At 30.5% G+C, this 18,423-nt stretch overlaps 4 protein-coding genes across 9 annotated transcripts; 3 read left to right on the forward strand and 1 right to left on the reverse strand.

The window, feature by feature from the left end:
* Window positions 1-2,232: 2,232 nt before the first annotated feature.
* On the reverse strand, window positions 2,233-6,144 carry LOC132734844 (uncharacterized). Its single transcript, XM_060721708.1, has 3 exons — window positions 5,988-6,144; window positions 4,559-4,765; window positions 2,233-2,578 (listed from the first exon to the last, which is right to left on the reverse strand). Exons 1-3 carry the CDS (start codon window positions 6,031-6,033, stop codon window positions 2,298-2,300), a joined length of 534 nt encoding a protein of 177 aa, XP_060577691.1. The 5' UTR covers window positions 6,034-6,144; the 3' UTR covers window positions 2,233-2,297.
* A 1,803-nt stretch (window positions 6,145-7,947) lies between these two features.
* LOC132734842 (sulfotransferase 1B1-like) lies at window positions 7,948-10,726 on the forward strand. 4 transcript variants are annotated; one of them, XM_060721705.1, is made up of 5 exons: window positions 7,948-8,292; window positions 8,796-8,994; window positions 9,487-9,617; window positions 9,823-10,011; window positions 10,628-10,726. In XM_060721705.1, exons 2-5 carry the CDS (start codon window positions 8,820-8,822, stop codon window positions 10,658-10,660), a joined length of 528 nt encoding a protein of 175 aa, XP_060577688.1. In that variant the 5' UTR covers window positions 7,948-8,292; window positions 8,796-8,819; the 3' UTR covers window positions 10,661-10,726. The 4 variants fall into 4 exon arrangements, with proteins under 4 accessions (XP_060577688.1, XP_060577687.1, XP_060577686.1 ...); XM_060721704.1 differs by lacking the exon at window positions 7,948-8,292 and adding an exon at window positions 8,373-8,613; XM_060721703.1 differs by lacking the exon at window positions 7,948-8,292 and adding an exon at window positions 8,374-8,624.
* Window positions 10,727-11,563: 837 nt separating this feature from the next.
* Window positions 11,564-13,432, forward strand: LOC132734843 (cytosolic sulfotransferase 3-like). Its single transcript, XM_060721707.1, has 2 exons — window positions 11,564-11,738; window positions 13,087-13,432. Exons 1-2 carry the CDS (start codon window positions 11,564-11,566, stop codon window positions 13,197-13,199), a joined length of 288 nt encoding a protein of 95 aa, XP_060577690.1. The 3' UTR covers window positions 13,200-13,432.
* A 2,247-nt stretch (window positions 13,433-15,679) lies between these two features.
* LOC132734841 (galaxin-like) lies at window positions 15,680-18,200 on the forward strand. Of its 3 annotated transcripts, XM_060721701.1 has the most exons (4): window positions 15,787-15,827; window positions 16,161-16,232; window positions 17,601-17,739; window positions 17,818-18,200. In XM_060721701.1, exons 1-4 carry the CDS (start codon window positions 15,821-15,823, stop codon window positions 17,987-17,989), a joined length of 390 nt encoding a protein of 129 aa, XP_060577684.1. In that variant the 5' UTR covers window positions 15,787-15,820; the 3' UTR covers window positions 17,990-18,200. The 3 variants fall into 3 exon arrangements, with proteins under 3 accessions (XP_060577683.1, XP_060577684.1, XP_060577682.1); XM_060721700.1 differs by having other exon boundaries at window positions 15,680-15,787; window positions 17,601-18,200; XM_060721699.1 differs by having other exon boundaries at window positions 15,803-15,827; window positions 17,601-18,200.
* Window positions 18,201-18,423: the final 223 nt, after the last annotated feature.

Genomic DNA, 18,423 nt, shown 5'->3' on the forward strand with positions numbered 1-18,423 from the left:
TGAACAATGTCTTTCGTTCCTTCGTTCATAAGTGATATACAATTCTGGTAAAAACCAATGAAACATTGAACAGTTTATCAACATATATCTACTAGTTCATCTGCACCTGATGCATTTCTTGCTTGGACGCCCATTGATGCTTTGCATCAATGCTTTTCTTGTACTTTATTATAATGTAGTTATGAATATCAGATATTAATGTTATAAGTGTATAATTGATATAAATGTATATATGTGTATATAATCATGTAGATAAGGTACAATTATATATAGTGTATGTTTAGTTATTGTAAATGAATATACCATTAATGTGTATGATGCGTTATCAAATAATTCAACCCTATGACATATTCGCTTTATATATAGTTTACTTATTTTAATTTAATAAGTTTATCTTAAAGTTTAAGTGTTTACCTTCGTAACCTTATTTTAAGCGTTTTAACTTATTTATAAAGGTCTTACACGTTATGTGTTTTCAACTATTTCAGACTATTAATTCATAAATAAATCAAATTATAACATTATCATCTCATCTCATTAACGATACACATTGTTTCAGCTCAATTTTCTGAGAGATATTGCGTCTGCCGACATCGCTGACACCTTGGAGAACATAACATTGGAAATTGCGGTCCTGGAAGAAGAATTTGTTGTAGAAGACATCTAGGATAATAGCCTTAAATATCCAAAAGTAAAGACAGAAAATGAAGGATTATTAAAAGATTAAAGTGACACTTCTCACCAACATTTGCTGTATATCAGTACAATGTATTCAGCAGAATCATTGCAGATTCTTTTGTTAAGATATTGGTTTTCGCTTTAAATGTAATAAATAAGCAACAAATGGAAATTGAAGACAGGTGGAGTTACTCATAAAATCACATGCGTATTTATGTGCGGATCGAAAATGTGTTGTGGAATTTACCGATTGTATGATTTAAATTAAATAACCTAAAAACACAAGTTATGTAATGAAAAATATGACAGAAAGATATATAGTGTACAGATATAATTTTTGTCAAATTTTTGTGTTTATATCATGTATACTCAACATAAAATATGTATACAATAATTATAATATCATGTTTCTAATACAACAAAGGTTCTCGATATGTAATAATTTTAATGTAATTAAGAGTAGATTTTTTATATTTAACAAGCCAGTATACGAATATTTATAACACATAATGAAAATAACAAAACTATCTTGAGAACATGTACAAATTACATCAAATATATAACTTCACATTCTCAAAAGAACTGTCAATGAAACCATACCATAAGATCGTTCTAATACAATATATATGATTACCGGGTAAAATGAAATTAGTACAGTATAATTTATTTTAAATTTGAACGACATTATGATAAAATCACAGTCGCATTTAACATAATAAAATATTGCAGGGGCAGAGAGAACGGGGTAGGGGTTGTGTGGCGTTTGGATGGATTTAGATTACACTGAGATCATTTTCGATTTATATGCCTTTAAACTAGAAAATCTGAACATTATTCTGTCATTACTTTACTATTAATACATCTTTGCATAGTCATTCAAGATGGAGACAGGTGTTTTGAAAAGATTTAATCTTCATAGAATACTAATGTAATTCATCTTTGAAAAAAGCAAACTGTTAAAGTGACATTGATGATTTTATTTTCCCGACATATTCTGATAATGCTATTCTAAGGTCATGAAAAACGTTCGTCTATATATCTATATGATATTATAGTATACATCTGTAAGCCACATGAACATGAAACCTAGTTTAACGAAACAATTCTTAATAAATCTTCACATAAAATAGGTTTACACTTTTAAAAATGTCTTAAATGTTGGTTCCTACGAATAATTGACATTAAAGACATTTGAAGTAAAAAGTTTAAGTAAACAGGTCGGAATTAGAATAAATAAATATAAATATACCAATTGGCAGCGTCATGACTTATCATCTATTAACATAGTTCGCTGCAAAGACGAACAATAACCTTCAATCATTATTATGAATTTGTAAGTATCAATACGTACATTGTAATCTATCTATAAAATGTAAACGAAACAATATAAGTTTAGAAATTGATGAATGCATTGTTTGACAATAAGCTCTCTATATCCAAATGTTTTATGCTTGAAAATGTGATAGAAGCATTTCTCAAAATAGTGTATGTTCCAAATTGTCAAATATACTCTTTTAGATACATATGCATATTTCTTGGTTTATTCGGGTGTTGTAACTTTCTCCTCCTTCATTCCTAAAATCAAATGATGTAAAAAGACATGCCGTGTCAACAAAACACTATTTGAAGAAAATCAAAGCTGCAAGTATTGAGAACAGTGCAGCATTCCGGTTAAATGATGACCCTTTAGAGGTGTCAAAAGGTCCGTTACAAAAGTCTCCGACACCGAATTCATTATAACCACATAGAGTTACACAGGCTGTTATTCCAAGAGATGTCAATGCTTCACAACTTGTCTGATTGTCGGGTTTAACTTTCTGGTTTTGTAGATAAACGTCAACATCGTCGCTGAAAAATGAAGTACCATCACTGCAGTCCCTTATAAATGTCCGTGTATGCTCTGCAAATAAAGTTTTATTTATGACTGAACGTAGTGAAAGTAATGGTAATAGTAAGCAAAATGAATACAAATCGCTGATATTGTTTTATATAATAAGGATAAATGATATGGGAACCACTGTCACACCAAAAATCAATGTCATATTATCTCTTTCCATGCTTTACTGGTGAGAGAATACTTCAGATGTCACTTAATGATCAACATTATTTTTTGTCCAATCACATTGCAGTATTTTTTTAAAATTTCTGCTTAGTCTAGCTTTGGTCAATGTGCACTAACTAAATGAAATTCACTTAATCTGTCGTCTAACCACAGTCTTACAAATTTCAATAATGCATTATATTAGGGAGGAGTTAGAGGTATGGTTTACACTCTGAATTGTAAAATATCTAGGTTATCAAAACAATGCTAACGCTACTTTTTTAAAGGTCAGGTGTTTCTGAATGTGAGGATACAATCAAATTTATTACACAGATAATACATGTGGGACACGCAGAGACAATGATTACAAAGTAACTTTTTTATATCCTTTTAACTCTAAGAAAAATGTCTGTTATAAATTGCTGACTGTTTTAAACTCTATATTTTCTAATGCAGTTGATAGGAATGAACTGCATTAACAATCCTTGACATTAAAAATACAATCTTTACATTTTTTGGCTGGAAAACTCATTGTAAATGGACCTGTTAACCTAAATTGACACTCAGAAAAATGAAAAAGTGAGCTGTTTTTCAAATGAGTAAATCAATAGGGATTTTAAATGTTAGTGAATAACTTGAAGCCAATAACAAATTGTATCAATTCATAATCTCTTATGTATTTTTTCTCACATTTTCGATTTATTTTAAAAGAATGTACACATTTTATTAACTCCATAGTTTTTATCTAATTGCATCATTTTCCTGGCTTGTTTTTTTCCACATATTTTATAGAAACAATTGATAGTCGGTATAAATTTTGTGACATTTCAGTAAAACATGTGCCTGATTATATGTGGAAAGGGCCATTTAATTAGCTTATCTAAATGTGACATGTTAGAAACTTGACAAGGTGTAGACACCTTGTAGTGTGAAAGGGCGGAGCTATCAGTGATTTAGAGCCTGGCTGAAAAAATAATGTTGATCATTAAATAGGTTAATGTTAAATAATATGCATTAACAAAAAATGATTGGTCGCCTGCCGCTGGCAGGCTTGACCAATTATTTTTGTTAATACATATTATTTAACACTAACCTATACTTAATGCAGTCTTTCCGGCCCGTGAATGCCTCTTATTATAACAGCCACCAACATTGCGTAAGCTATCTAAATAGTTCTTACACATGAAAAAAAAAGTCCCAAATCGCATTCGAATTAAATGCCTTTCACCACTCGCAGAAAGAAACCTTTGGGAAACCATTAAAAGACACTTTTCCAAGACTGCAAAGCAGAAATGCTGTGTACGCTCTATCTTTTTGTATTGGGCGTAGCTTAACAGGTTCTAATGATCATGGGGATTCGATCAGAACGCGTTCAGTTGAATGAAAGACACAAATTTACGGGTTTCAACCGCACTTTCCTTTCTATGGTATGCCTTTTTCAATTTCATGTTGACATAATCACTATTGTTGGTAAAACTTCATAGACTGGATCGTTTAACTATATTTTCCTTAATTCTCTCTCTCTATTGATTATGGTGTAGATCATGGCTTTTCGAGATGTATGATGCACTGCCCGTACCATTAGTTTCCTAATATACTGTGTATGTGCTGTTAAACGTCATTCATTATAATTTTCCAGTGTGCTGACACACACTGTTTATTGTAGGAGTTAATACGGATCGACCGGATTCTGAACATTTATAAAGTCGGTCAGTAAATGTGAAATGAAGGGCGTAATATTCCCATAAATGTGTTGTGTTATACCAAACAATTTTATTCGTAATGCTCACATAAGTTTAATAATACGATCAAGCTAAATGACAATTGTGTCTTACTTACCTCCTTCGTCGATCTGTGCAACCATGCAGTATTTCGGGGAGTCTATACCACCATATTCTGAACAGTTTTTCACATATTTATCTATTGTGTACGAGCCTGTCTTTTCATACTTCCTTCGGTAATGTCGCATGGTTCTATGCCACGTCTGGCATTGATTCCGTCCATCTAAATTGCTCGTATCCGTGCAGAAATAGCACATGATACTGTCTAAAAATAATTAAAAAAAAAAAATAATAATTTTAAGATAATGAGACATGTATAATAAATAACAGATATGTAAATTTCATTATAATGTACGTTTGTTTATTCAGTTATGTTCAACAGCATTGAATTTCATTTGTAACATCAAAATATACCCTTTTCGGTAGTTTTACATTTTAACGTAAAGATATTCTCACGGCAATCATGTTCATTGGTTTGAAGACTTAAACGGATTGATAAACCTGGTATATGCGATATTTACAGAGGCATACGGTATATACCGATATCGCATAAGCCATTTCACAGACTTTTTAATGTTAACCGATAAATTCATACATTGACTATATGATATATTGTAATTGAGTATGGTGTTTTTTATTAATCAACAGATGTTTGTTTATAATTGTTTAATGCAAAAATCTAGGTGCATGAGCATTTATTGTAATTGACTATTTTCCTTATTTTTATTCGGAGTTAACATTTTTATACAATTTCTTATAAATTCTTATGTATACAAGCTGGACAACGGCATTCATTTCATACACCCCAAAACACGTATGTGTCAAACAATGTGAAACAAATTGAAAATAAAGGTCCACTTTGCCTCAGATATCATTTTTATATCTCAAATATTTTATTTTTGGTATCTTTTGTTACAGTTACCAAACATTTACTCATTTGTCTTACAGACAAATTATTAATTGCTTCTGTTAGTGTATTAGCAAATGATATAATTATAGTGAATAAGTACTTTATATGGAATTCAAAATACTCTACATGTTGAAATTTTGACTTCAATAACACAATACTGCGCACATCAAACATGCTAGAAGTCATTTCTAAACGATTTTAAACACATGTAAAATGATTCTGAAGAATTAAAAAATTGGTTTTCTGAGGCATAATGTGCCTTTAATAATACATTTTACTAGACTTTTAACTATTTTAACTAACTTTTAAGATTTCAGTTTCGTTATATTGCTTGCACAATAAATATTTTGCATGCCATTTATTTAGTCATTAAGAAATGATATGAAGGTTGTATATTTTGAGTGTCATATAATTATTACGAAAAAAATATACTGTGCATTCAATTTTTCGTTCAAGTTTTTAAACTTCCTCTTTTGATTTGAGAATATATATCATTTTATAAGCACGCCAATCAAGCTATAATGCAACTTAGATTGTTTCACTAGCAACGAAAAGGTTAAATGATAATAACACTTACCAACCGTCTGTATAAAGACAAATAAACAACATATCCTTAAAATCATTTTAAAACTTCTTCCTCTTATAGCTACTCTTTAAATATTGTCATCCGGTTTAAAGATTATGGTAGATATATGCGTAAAGTCGATCATGCGTTTATTGTTATATTGTGTTCAGTCTAAATATATCTTCTCCTATTTCAAATACGATATTTATTAAGTCGGTACAATAGTTTTAAGGATCATTAATTTTAAGAGTAGTGCAAAAGTAAGTTAACATCGTTTTTTAAATAAATATTTACTAATAGTAAATCATCTTGATAAACGATGTATGTGCTTGCGTATTTATTGCTAAAGAAGTATTTAATTACCCATAAGTATAGCACCGACTTACGCGGAATTCAACATTTAAAAAAAAGGAGTAAAGTTTAACTATGATTTTAGAAACATCCGCATATAAACATCCGAACAGACTACTTTGTTATTCTTTTTAATGTCCTTAACTCATTTCACATTCTGAAATATAACTTAATTGATGTCATATGTATTGCATAGAAATCAATATAATATACAAACGTTTACTTTCAAACTTTTGTTTATATTTGATACAGTTTGTACTTGAAATTTATTTATAGATTTTTTTAGCTCGATGAAAAAATAGTATTTTAAATACGTTTTCGAAAATTTTATAGACATATAGGCAAAAAATGTTTTAGAATTTCTTTAAACTTGGCAGGTTGTTAGAAAATGATTACAAAAACATTTTAAGTGAAAAATATTGCGGGCTCACCGTTCTCTGTGGGATCTGCCCCTGCATTGAACTTTTATGGTTAATTCTAGGACAGATAATTCACAATGAAGGTACAAATACCTTATTTTCTCACATGGTTATGTAGTTTAATTCCTTTTGATTAAAAGTGAAACGTTCGTTTGAATAAATGTGCAATATTTCAAGAACGAGTTAAGAGCAGATTAACCCCCCTCCCCCTCTTTTCTATTCACATGTGCTCCTATGTAATGGCATATTTATTAAAGAACTTTAAGACCCTTTATTCGAATTAAACATTGTAACAGAAAACAAATATGCAATTGCATCTTTCAATGTATTGTGAAAAAAGAAAAAACATAATGCAAAAGCAAACACAACATTTTATAGACGTATGTATAAGTTTATAAGTTATGAAATCACCTCATATTTGTTAATAATTCTGATAACTCAAATGTGAGATCGGTGACATCAAACTTATTTTCACTCACAATATTTCCGTCATTTCATACTCACAACATGCGAAGATTTTAGATATTCTATTGATTAGTTTAACTTACGCCTTAATGTCTATTTGAAAACTTCCGAAAACGTCCTTAAATAGCTGATTATATGGACAAACTGCAGATCTTTACAGGAGGATTGATATCGTGTTCTCATATTTAGAAAATTCATAGTCTTAGAAAAACTTGTTTTGTTATTCATACAGGTTTATCTGTTAAGCATATTTAGCTAATTAAACCTAGTATTTAATTCATGTTTCTTCTAAAACTGACTCCCAAACTTTGCAGTAAACGACTATACTCACGTACATTGTATATCATTTTCTTTCATTAAGGAGATGTATGGCAATTTGGATTGCTTTTTTGTGTTATAATTTCTGATTCGCGTTCAAAAGTTAAGAGACACATAACCTCGAAAGACCATAGATCATTTGGACGATAAACAGTGCATTATTAAACAACGCAAGAAAAAATATTACCTTATTTATTTCCTTTCTTATATGCAAATAAAAAGAGAATCTTTAAAGGTATGCCGAACTTAATTCAGCGTAATAGGGGAATACTTTGAAGCATATTAGAATATTTTGCCACCAATTTGAAAGACATGACTGAAGTGTTTAACAGAAAACCTACCATTTAGAAAAAATACGAAATAACTTACGTACACCGTTGGTTTAAGTGACAATTTTCTCAGGTTTAAGTGGAATTATGTAAAATATAAAAATACAAAGTACACGAACATGCAATGGTTTTCGAAGGATTTTAATTAAAACTGGATACAGGGAATGAGACAAATGAGTTTAAGAACGATAATTCTACCTTACTTACTTCATATGTTTAACCTCCGTTAGTTTATTTGTTTTCCGAAGAGTAACTTCTAAGCTATTAATATGGACACTTCAAATAGTCTTGAGACAAGTGAGAAAACGTACAGTGTCAAGGAGCCATACCTGTCAATTGCTTAATTTTGATTGAGCTCATTTTCAAATACTTAATCCACTTAACACAGTGATGAAGGACAGCGGGAGAAAAGGATGAAGAAGAAGATATTTAATGGTAAGAATATTTTGATGTTACCAAATCTTATATACATGTAAAATAATTTGTGTGATATAATGAAACGGCACTTAGATTATTGACATTATAAATGTCCTCCTTTAAACAAAAACTTAATGAAATACGTCACGCATATCATAATTTATCACTAAACATGCAATAGGACTGCACAATGGCCTACATTCTCTCTTAAGATAGCATAATGTATTCATACAAGCATTTAATTTCAAACGACTTCATGATACGACGACGCAAGTATTTATCAGTGAAACGACACATTTTGATAGCCCTCTAAAGATTACGCGAAGATAGATCACATGTGTACGAGTCAGGTATTTTTTCATTTATATAAAACATGTAATATCGAGTAATGTTTATTTTTTTATCGCTTTACCAAATCGTATTATTTAAATGTCATCTAAATCTTAACTCTCATGTAAGTGTTAGTGAAAATAATTTTAAATCGAAATAAAGGACATCTGGAAGTTACGTTATATCTGCAGAAGTATACCTACTGAGAGGAAATAATGACGGAATATAAACAAGAGGATGGCGATGGTCACAGCATAACATACCTCAATACTGACGGCTATAGGACATGTACATTTAATGCACCACAAGAAACTGCAAAGAAAATTAGAGAAATGGCAAACTTCAAATGTAGACCAGACGACGTATTTATATGTGCACCTGTAAAGTCAGGTAAAAGTCATTTTAATCTTATTATTTATCTAAGGTCTAGCATTTTACAAAGAGGATGAGCGACGTTTAAACAACATAGAATCACCAAAAATAGCCTAGTTGGGCTTATCAAAATTAATGATTAAGGAAAAATGAATAGTTTCAACAAAAATATGGCTAATAGCTGTATTTGTACTATCATCATCAATATTATGACTCTCCCTTGAATTGTGTTTGGTAAAGTAGATTCAATATAAGTATTTATGTATACACTTTAAACTTCCAATTGAACAAATGCAAAGTGTTTAAATTTCACGTGGAAAAATATACTATATACTCACTCTAACATTTATAAAAAAAAACTTTTTAATTGTAAATAGATATAACACTTTGTTTTCTATATCAATTATTATATATATTGATGTCATACTATAACCTTGGCATTCGTAGAAGTATTGGATTGTTTTGTGACTTTCAAGTTGTGTTACAGGGTGCATTTTATCGTCACTGTAGGTACACACTGGACATGGGAAATTATTTCCATGATGTTTGAAGGGAAAGCTGAGACAATAAAAAGAAGCAAAATCGAGAATATGATTGAGGCCTTTTCCTGGGAGGCTTTAGAAAATTTGCCATCACCTCGGGTATATCTACTTTACGCATACATGTAAATTAACCAAAAACTCTTAGTATATATAAATATGAATAGCTTAATATCATTGATTATGCGGAAACTGCTTAATACTTAGTATCAGCTGCACAAAAAGAATATTCCTGTAACATTTTTAAACATAAAATTATACAATTCAAACATGCAGTATAATGGCATATTCCATTTCTTTGTTACAGGTGTTGAACACTCATGTTCATTACAGTCGCCTACCAAAAGAAGCAACGGTACTCCGTTGCAAATTTGTTTATGTGCTTCGTAATCCAAAAGATTTGGCTGTATCATTATACAACCACACTAAGGGTATAACGGCATTGAATACGACGGCAAATGGGAAAATTTTCTACCATTATTCTTACAAGGAAAAAGTAACATGTTTAAGATATTTATGATACTTAAAATTTTACATTACACTTTTAATTAAATTGAACTTGTTAATAAAACAAGAAACTTAAATGACAGTTAAATCGATAAACAATTGTACTAAAATCAATTAAACAAAAGTAAACGAAAATTGTTTTATCTTATATGATTTAAACTGTATTTTTTTCCCATGAAATCAACAATTATGAAATTAACACTAACTACATATAGGGTCTATATTAACCCAATATAAACAAATCATTTTGTAGTCATGGTTATTTATAACTTGAGGCTATTATACATCGTTGAGTACAATACTAAATTCTTATGGACGAGTACACAGCTGTCACAATTATATTGGACGAGGTGACGCAGATTCTGATATAGGTTTTGAAGTTATGTACGAGTCCAACAGAGTCAGTATTGTTCTCAACCATCTTTAATTGCTCTTTTTCACACCATCATTTTTTTACAATTTGACAGAACTTTCTTTTTTATTACAATAAGCATTTGATATTTTTTTAACTCGGGGCTATAATGTGTGTGATATGGATTTATTTTGTACTTTATTGACTTTGGAAATGACAACAATGTTGGCACAAGTTTATATTTGTTTATCAGCGGAATACAATAGTTGGTTTGAGTATGTCTTAGAGTGGGAGAAAGAAATGTCGACCTCACTCAACCTTCCAGTACATCTTGTATATTATGAGGATCTGAGGAGGTAATGATACGAAATACCTTACTATTATTTGATAGGTAGAAATCATGAACCTTATTCTGTCACGCCTGGTATACGATAGAATTACCTCTTTCGGAGGTAAACGGTAAATCGCTCTATCGCTTTTTTCCGAGCTAGTGCATGTCGCTACATTCAGTTGTCAACAAAGGTAAAATGTTGTCATTTTCTAAACATTTTGTAAACTGTAGACCAAATATCAAAAATGTTATACAATGTACATATGATTAAAAATTTCTAGAAAAAAACGTAAGGTTTTTAAACTTTCGTTTGAAATGTGGTTGTACCGGCGTTTATAAGTTAGCAAACATAGCGTTGAAATGGACCGTTTCACCATTGCAACGCTGAATTGGCTAACTCGTAAACGCCGCAACACAAAAGTGTACAAACTTTACGCTTCTTAGAAACTTCGAATCATATCTACATGGTATAGCATCCTCCGAAAGTCTATAATTGTTGTTGAGTTTATAAAAATATATAAGAAATGACAACCCTTTACCTTTGCTGACACCTGATTTTAGCGACATCCCTAGCTCGGAAGAAGCGATAGATCAATCTATATGAAAGAGGTAGTTCTATCGTTAACCAGGTTTGTCTGCGAGATAAGTTTTAGATGATATTTTATGCAATAGTTGATCAATAAAATAAGTCTCGTATGTGTTTGCAATTAGTGTGCATTTAAATAAAATTATACACTTTGTATTTCAACAACACGTAAAATATAATTTTCCAGAAGATGTTATTTAATTAACATAAATGTTTTATTAAAACAATTTATTTAGTAACCAATTGCTTAAACAAGTTCATCTCACTTACAAATGCAGAACACTCTTCGGGAAGTAAGACGACTTGGTAAATTTCTTGGCGTAGAGGACACGGGCGGTCTTTTTGAAGCCATAAGTGAAAAATGTCAGTTTGAAAATATGGCAAAAGATAAACAGAAGTATCTATTTCCACAAGATCCAATAGAGGGTTTCACATTCTATAGGAAAGGTTTGTGACAGAAAACAGGTCTTCAATACTATAACATTTTTATCAGTAAAAATTTCAGAAATTCTGCAAGAATTTCAAATCAAGTATGATTAAACAAATATTTTCTTGCTTTATTGAGACATTTCAAAATGGTTAAAAGTCGTGGTAATCCAGTCTTAAGTCATTTTATGTTTTGTTCTGAAATTGATTCTGTATTTTTAAAAAAGAAGAAAAGCATAGATGATATTGAATGAAAGAAGGTCTAAACTAAATTTATTGAACGAGTTGAATAAAATCAAATGGCGAGGAAAATATTGTTTAATTAAACGAGTTCTACTCGAATATCATTAATCAAATAATATACATACGAACGGTAAACTATTAAGTTAAATTTTGTTAACGCTATGTTTATATATAATGCAAATGACGTCACGTCAAAGTGTTTTACACTAGTGTAATATCGTTTTTATTGAATGGCTTTATTTCACTCCCGCGCCGCGGTTTATATAAAACAATTTTTTTCCAATCATAAATTTTAAGTGTTTTACTCGATTTAGTTTGACAATCAAAACGATTTAGAGTTAAGGTTATAAGACTTTATCTTTATTAAATATATTTGTAAAGTTTATCACCATTAAAATTTTGTTGGTTCCAAAATCTGCTTGTCGATTCCTTAAAATGTTGTAATATAAAATGTCTATGTTACGTAACACACATGAATATTGTATGAAAATAACAAATATTCCGAAACAAAATATTATTCTACCATGGTTTTAACCCATTAACAGTAATTTCTTTTTAACGCAAGACAAATTTTCTACCATATTTAATATTACAAACATTTTGGAAGTATTCTTTTTAAATCCAAGCAATAACTTTGGCAGCAGATAAATAACTTTATACACTTAATGTCTGTTAATTCAATAAACATTTAAAGTGACATTTGGCTTTTTTTCGTCGTCAAGTTGAGCCTTTAAGCTGAATTCACTATATATTTCAAAAGATTGACTGTTGATAAGGTGATGTACAAATAGTTAATATTGGAAAATATTGGGGAGGTTTGGGATAAGAAAAACACTGCCTAAAGTATAAAAACAATTGCCCCGCTCTTTTTATAAACTAATCCTTCCAGTTAAAAACTGTTGGATATTCACAGACATCTTCTTGGTCAATGTCAGTTTTATAAATCGTTTATGCCAATAAGTTCTTAATTGAAAGGAATTATGGCAAAGTGAAAACTTATTTCGACTTTCACTTGTACTTGTCACAATGTCACTTTACCAAAAAATACCCTGAACGAACTTCTATCAGATGATGATGAATATCAAATTATAGCAAAAATATCAATTAATAAAACTCATGTTTTCAGGAGACGTTGGGGACTGGAAAAACTGGTTTACAATCGCTCAGAACGAATATTTTGACAAGATTTACAGAGATATGATGGAATCGTCGAAGCATAATTTCAGATATCAGATATAAGAATGTTTGAAATCATGTTGTATTGTGACAAAATGGGAAACATGTGATGAAATTGTGAAATTGCAGCAGATTTGTGAAATTCTGCCATGATAAACAGATGGACAGATTTGAAGCAGGAGATCTGAACCACACATGATTTAATACATTCCGAAAAGACCAATTAGACATCAAAAAGGAGATAAAAAATCAATATGGTGTTATCTTATGATGACGTATTAAAGTCGAAACTAGTAGATGTTTTGTCTTGAATTCATTTCATTATTTACATCACTGGAATGTATTAGTTTTTATTAACGCTCAGCACTTGTTTGTATTTTAACAAAGATTTTATAAACTGATAGAGATAATATTTTGATTTATTCGTTTTCTTATCAGGAACATATATATTATCTATTTTCAAAGCAATTTATATGTTTAAGACTGGACCATGGTCTCGTCGTTATGTTTAATTTGTACAATTCGTACATTGTGCGATAACAAAACCGTCAAAATATCGATATTGTCCATTCACATATTTCATGAAGTTATATTATATTGGTTGTTATAATTTTGAAGTACAAAACGTCCGGGTAATCGTTAATCTGTACAAATAGACTGGCAAAAGACCCTTGAATAGTTTTTTTAACGGAAAATATAGCAAATTTAGACATTCGAAGGATTTTTGTTTGATAAAAAATAAATCATTATCTTGTTCTACTGCTTTGATTTTTTGGAGACACTGTGCAAAGCAATGTTCGGACAACTTGCAATAGTTAGTGAGATTCATTCCGTTAAAAAGAACACTTTTAAGAAAGAAGGAAACAACAAAAACAGACTACTAGTACACACACCGCCGTTTCATGTGCTTTTTCTACTGTTCTCTTGACAAAAATGCCACATATAGATAACAGAAAAATCTTTTACACCAAAAATGCTAGAACTTTGTCCGTCCGCAATTTATTCAAATGACAATGTCGTAAAAATCCCATGATTTTTATGAAACTTTTCAATTTCCATGTGATTTTGTTATTAATGTTTCTGAGGGATGACACTTTCTCGAGATGATTTTACTTTACAGGTGGCAAGTGCTATGTGGCAGCTGTAAAAGGGTCACTTCACTTAAGTGTTGTTATATCTTTATGGTCATTCGGGCTCTTTGGTTACAGCAATTTTTAAGTGTTGAAAATTTAGTAACGCTCAAGCCGGTGTAAGGGAAAGTGAGGGGTGTTTTCCTTATCCATCATGTACAGACTGAATCGATTTTGATTTTGACACAAATGTTTCTTGAATGACATTATTCAATGTTTGTGCAAATGGTAACAGTCAATTATATCTCTTTGTCAAAGGAGATAAAATAGGAACAAGTGCAATCTAAAGAAAAGGAAACCTCTCCGAAAGCGAAATTGCTAAAGCTTATAAATCTGGTATGCTCTTTCTTCTAATGATACTCTTACAAATATGTTAAATGGTTACAATTGTGCCCGCCCGAGGTATCCTAATCTATTATAGAGTCAAATATTCTTGTCACAAACAGAACTGTCAAGAGTTTAGATAGTGTATAATTTTCACAGATCAAGTATTTTTCCCATTTCACCTAATGTGCGACGACAGTGCGATAAATCGTATACACAACAACAAAAAATTGATACAATGCAAAATGTAAAATGCAACTATGCGTTGATTTAGATAATATAGGAAAATAAAGAGAAGAAACAACATCAACAACAAAGAAAACAAACAAAAAAGCAACAATAACAATTTGGTTTGTTTTAAATAACTTTTCGAAATATCCAAACAGCTGCAAGGCCAAACTTACGATCAGGTTCGCATGTATACAAACGAGATCAATTCATACAAAGCAATGTGATTAAAGCTTAACATTTAAGAAAACAAAAAAGTCATAAAGATAATTTGTAACATTTGTGACGAATGCAAATGGTTTTCAATCGAAACTAAAACGATGTGTATATAATACATAAAATGAACGGATCTAACTCGATAATGATGTTTTCAAACGTCATTTGTATCAAGAAATATATATTGTGAAACCTACGAAGTACACTCCTTTTGTTTGTTATGTTAATTATTGAAAAGTAAATTTACGCCGTTAAAGCTGCATGCCTCCAGAACAATTTTAATGTTTAATGAAAAGTTTGAAGTATGCATCTAAGAGTATAATATTGTATTGTAAAGTAACCAAAAAAAAAAAAAAAAAAAGGAAATCATTTACATTCCCTTTACTGCAGATGTAACACAGTATGAATAAAGTTATAAATACTGCATAATTGCACATAACATCTATTAAATTATTATTTGAGTCTGAAATTCTTCTACTTTTTTTTCCTGAAATCTTTGTACATTTTTCTCAAGTTTGATTTTGTTGAAATATTTTAATCATCTTGAGACATGCAGCTTTAAATTTCCGTTTTGATGAGTTGACCAATGAGTGTCTTAGCGAGCTTGGTTGGTTTTTGTTGTACATCATGTCACACATTGCACTTATTAAATCCTGTTTACCATTGTCAATTTGACATGCTATATAACCACATTTAAAATACAATTTTGCATTAGACTGCTTGTTATCACGACAACAGGTGAAACATAAAACGGTAAGTTTTAGCCTTCTTTACTTCTATAAAATTATGCATGGTAGGTAAATATATTAAATATATAAAGAAGTTTAACATGTCAATTACATTCTAAGGAAATGTAGACATAATTTGTTCAATACATTTATCTATGAATATTTACGTAACTTTAAACTGTATATTTTGAATATCAGTTACTAACGTCCACTTCTAATTACATACGTGGTCATAATGGTCGTTCTAGATAGAAATTATGGATGTTAGAAGTTTGGATGTTATTGTGTGGTTTGGGTGTAAAAATGTAATAATTTCCTCATTTCTCAAAACACGAGTATTAGTCTATGAAAGATGCTCTTCATATTTCCTTATATTGAAATAGTTTTTAATATTTCAGGCAATAGCATGAGAGGTTTAATTTTAACTTTGATGATCGTTTCTTTGATCAGTGTTACAATCACAGGCGCAGGTATTACTTACTATTTATACTTAATATACTTACAATTTATAGAAGAAAAAATAATAAGAACAGTTAAAGGCGTCGAACATTTAAATAAACATTTATTTTATAGTTTGGGGACCTTTCTGTTTAAAATGTGTAGTGTAAGAGTTAAATCGTTAACATGTACATGGACAGTGTGTTAACTGGAGTGCAGATATTAGTTACCCGTACTCCAGAGCATGCCCATTGATTGGCTAATTTTTTGCTTGGGTTTTACTTTTAATGACGACAGAGAAAGGGAAAGCGATAGAAATATCATATTCAGATGCTCGTGTATTGGTTATTTTTTTCTGGGGTTTCATATTGTGACAATAGGGAACGAGTTTTTAAGTTTGACTATGATACAAAAGGGAAAAAACATCAAAACATTTTGCAATCTGATTAATACTCGGGGGCTACGCTCCCTCGTACAAATCAGATAGCCTCGTGTTTCGATGCTCTTTCTATTACTTTAAACATTTTATTCAAGTGATTTTTTTATTTTTTCGTATACAATTTGAAGAAGTTTTAAATTTGTCTTTGCTTTCTGTGTATTACAACAATATCCCTCTATGCTACCGTCTATTTGTTATCAGTTATTTTGTTATGTACTTACTGATAAATATATTCGAAATTATTGTACGAAAAACCGGTCTTCATGACTTTCGGCTTTGATATCGTGAATTCAATATTCTATTTTCGTGAAATTCATGATTTCAACTTCATAAATAAATGATTACAACTTTACGAATTCCCGATTTTTTCTACATGAATTCACGATTTCATCTTCACGAATTCACGATTTTAACTTTATAAATTCACGATTTCAGCTTTAGAATTTTTACGTCACGGATTTACAATTTCATCATCATGAATTTCGGATTTAAACTTCACGTTCTTAACATAGGGAATCAGGGATTTCAACTTAACAAATTCATGATTTCACCTTCACGAATCCAACTTCACGAATTATTGTTTCACCTTCGTGAATTCACGATTTCACTCTTCGTGCATTCAAGACTTTAACTTGATGCAGATGAAATCGTGTAGTTAATATCATGGATTCCTGAAGTTGTATTCGTGATTTCACGTTGTTCAATTGGTGAATTCACGAAGATGATTTCGGAAATTCATGAAGTTGTCCTGTCCCAACAGGTCTTTAGTAAAATTGCTCAATTTATAATCTCAACTATCTGTCTATTTAGAAATTATGCCTTTAAGAAATCTGCAATTATCATGAGCATTTTTATATCTTATATATGTTCATATGATATTTTTTTATAAGAACTGTTATAACTTTTAACTAATTATACACATGTATTTGATCATCATAATGAAACAAAATTTATTTTTCAGCAAAATGTGGTTCAAAAACATATGATTACAAGTACTATACTTGTTGTAAGGGCGTTCTTACTTTTGGAAGTGGGCAGTCATGTTGCGGGACACAAGCGTATGACTATAAATACCATACTTGTTGTTCGGGTAAACTCTCGTTTGGAAGTGGACAGTCGTGTTGTGGCGAAGAAGCTTATAATTACAAATACCACACGTGCTGTGCTGGAAAAATTAGGTTTGGAAGTGGACAGTCGTGTTGTGGCGAAGAAGCTTACAATTACAAATACCACACGTGCTGTGCTGGAATAATTAGGTTTGGAAGTGGACAGTCGTGCTGTGGAGATAAGGCTTATAATCATAAATTCCATTCATGTTGTAACGGGGTTGTCCGATTTGGAAGTTGTTAATTATTTAAAATTCGATCAGTTAAACTTTTGAATAAACAAAGGAAAGTCTAGAATAATAAAGTTCTATTGACATTTCAAAATGACTTAAACTAGTTGTATGGATGCTGTTAATAATTAATCATATAAATGTAAGGAAAATTGAAAATTAAAAAAATCATTTGTCATAAAAAATATAATGTATCTAAGGAAAATAAAATATCAAAGCAAAGAAGTTATAAACAGTTGGTCATTACTTTATTTTTAATAGCAAGCCCAAAGAATAGACCCATAAAAGCAAACAATATGGTAAAGCAACTAAGATCAAAGTGATGCGTTTGAATATTTAAGCCAAAATGCTTTAAATTAATGGGGTTATAGTATGCATGCTCCTAATTGGAAGTCATTGCGGTTCAATGTCATATTATTGTTGAAGCACACACGGAATCAGTAAGATC

Source organism: Ruditapes philippinarum, unplaced genomic scaffold, assembly GCF_026571515.1.
Source record: "Ruditapes philippinarum isolate M1 unplaced genomic scaffold, ASM2657151v2 ctg2261_1_1_1_1, whole genome shotgun sequence".
NCBI lineage: Eukaryota > Metazoa > Mollusca > Bivalvia > Venerida > Veneridae > Ruditapes > Ruditapes philippinarum.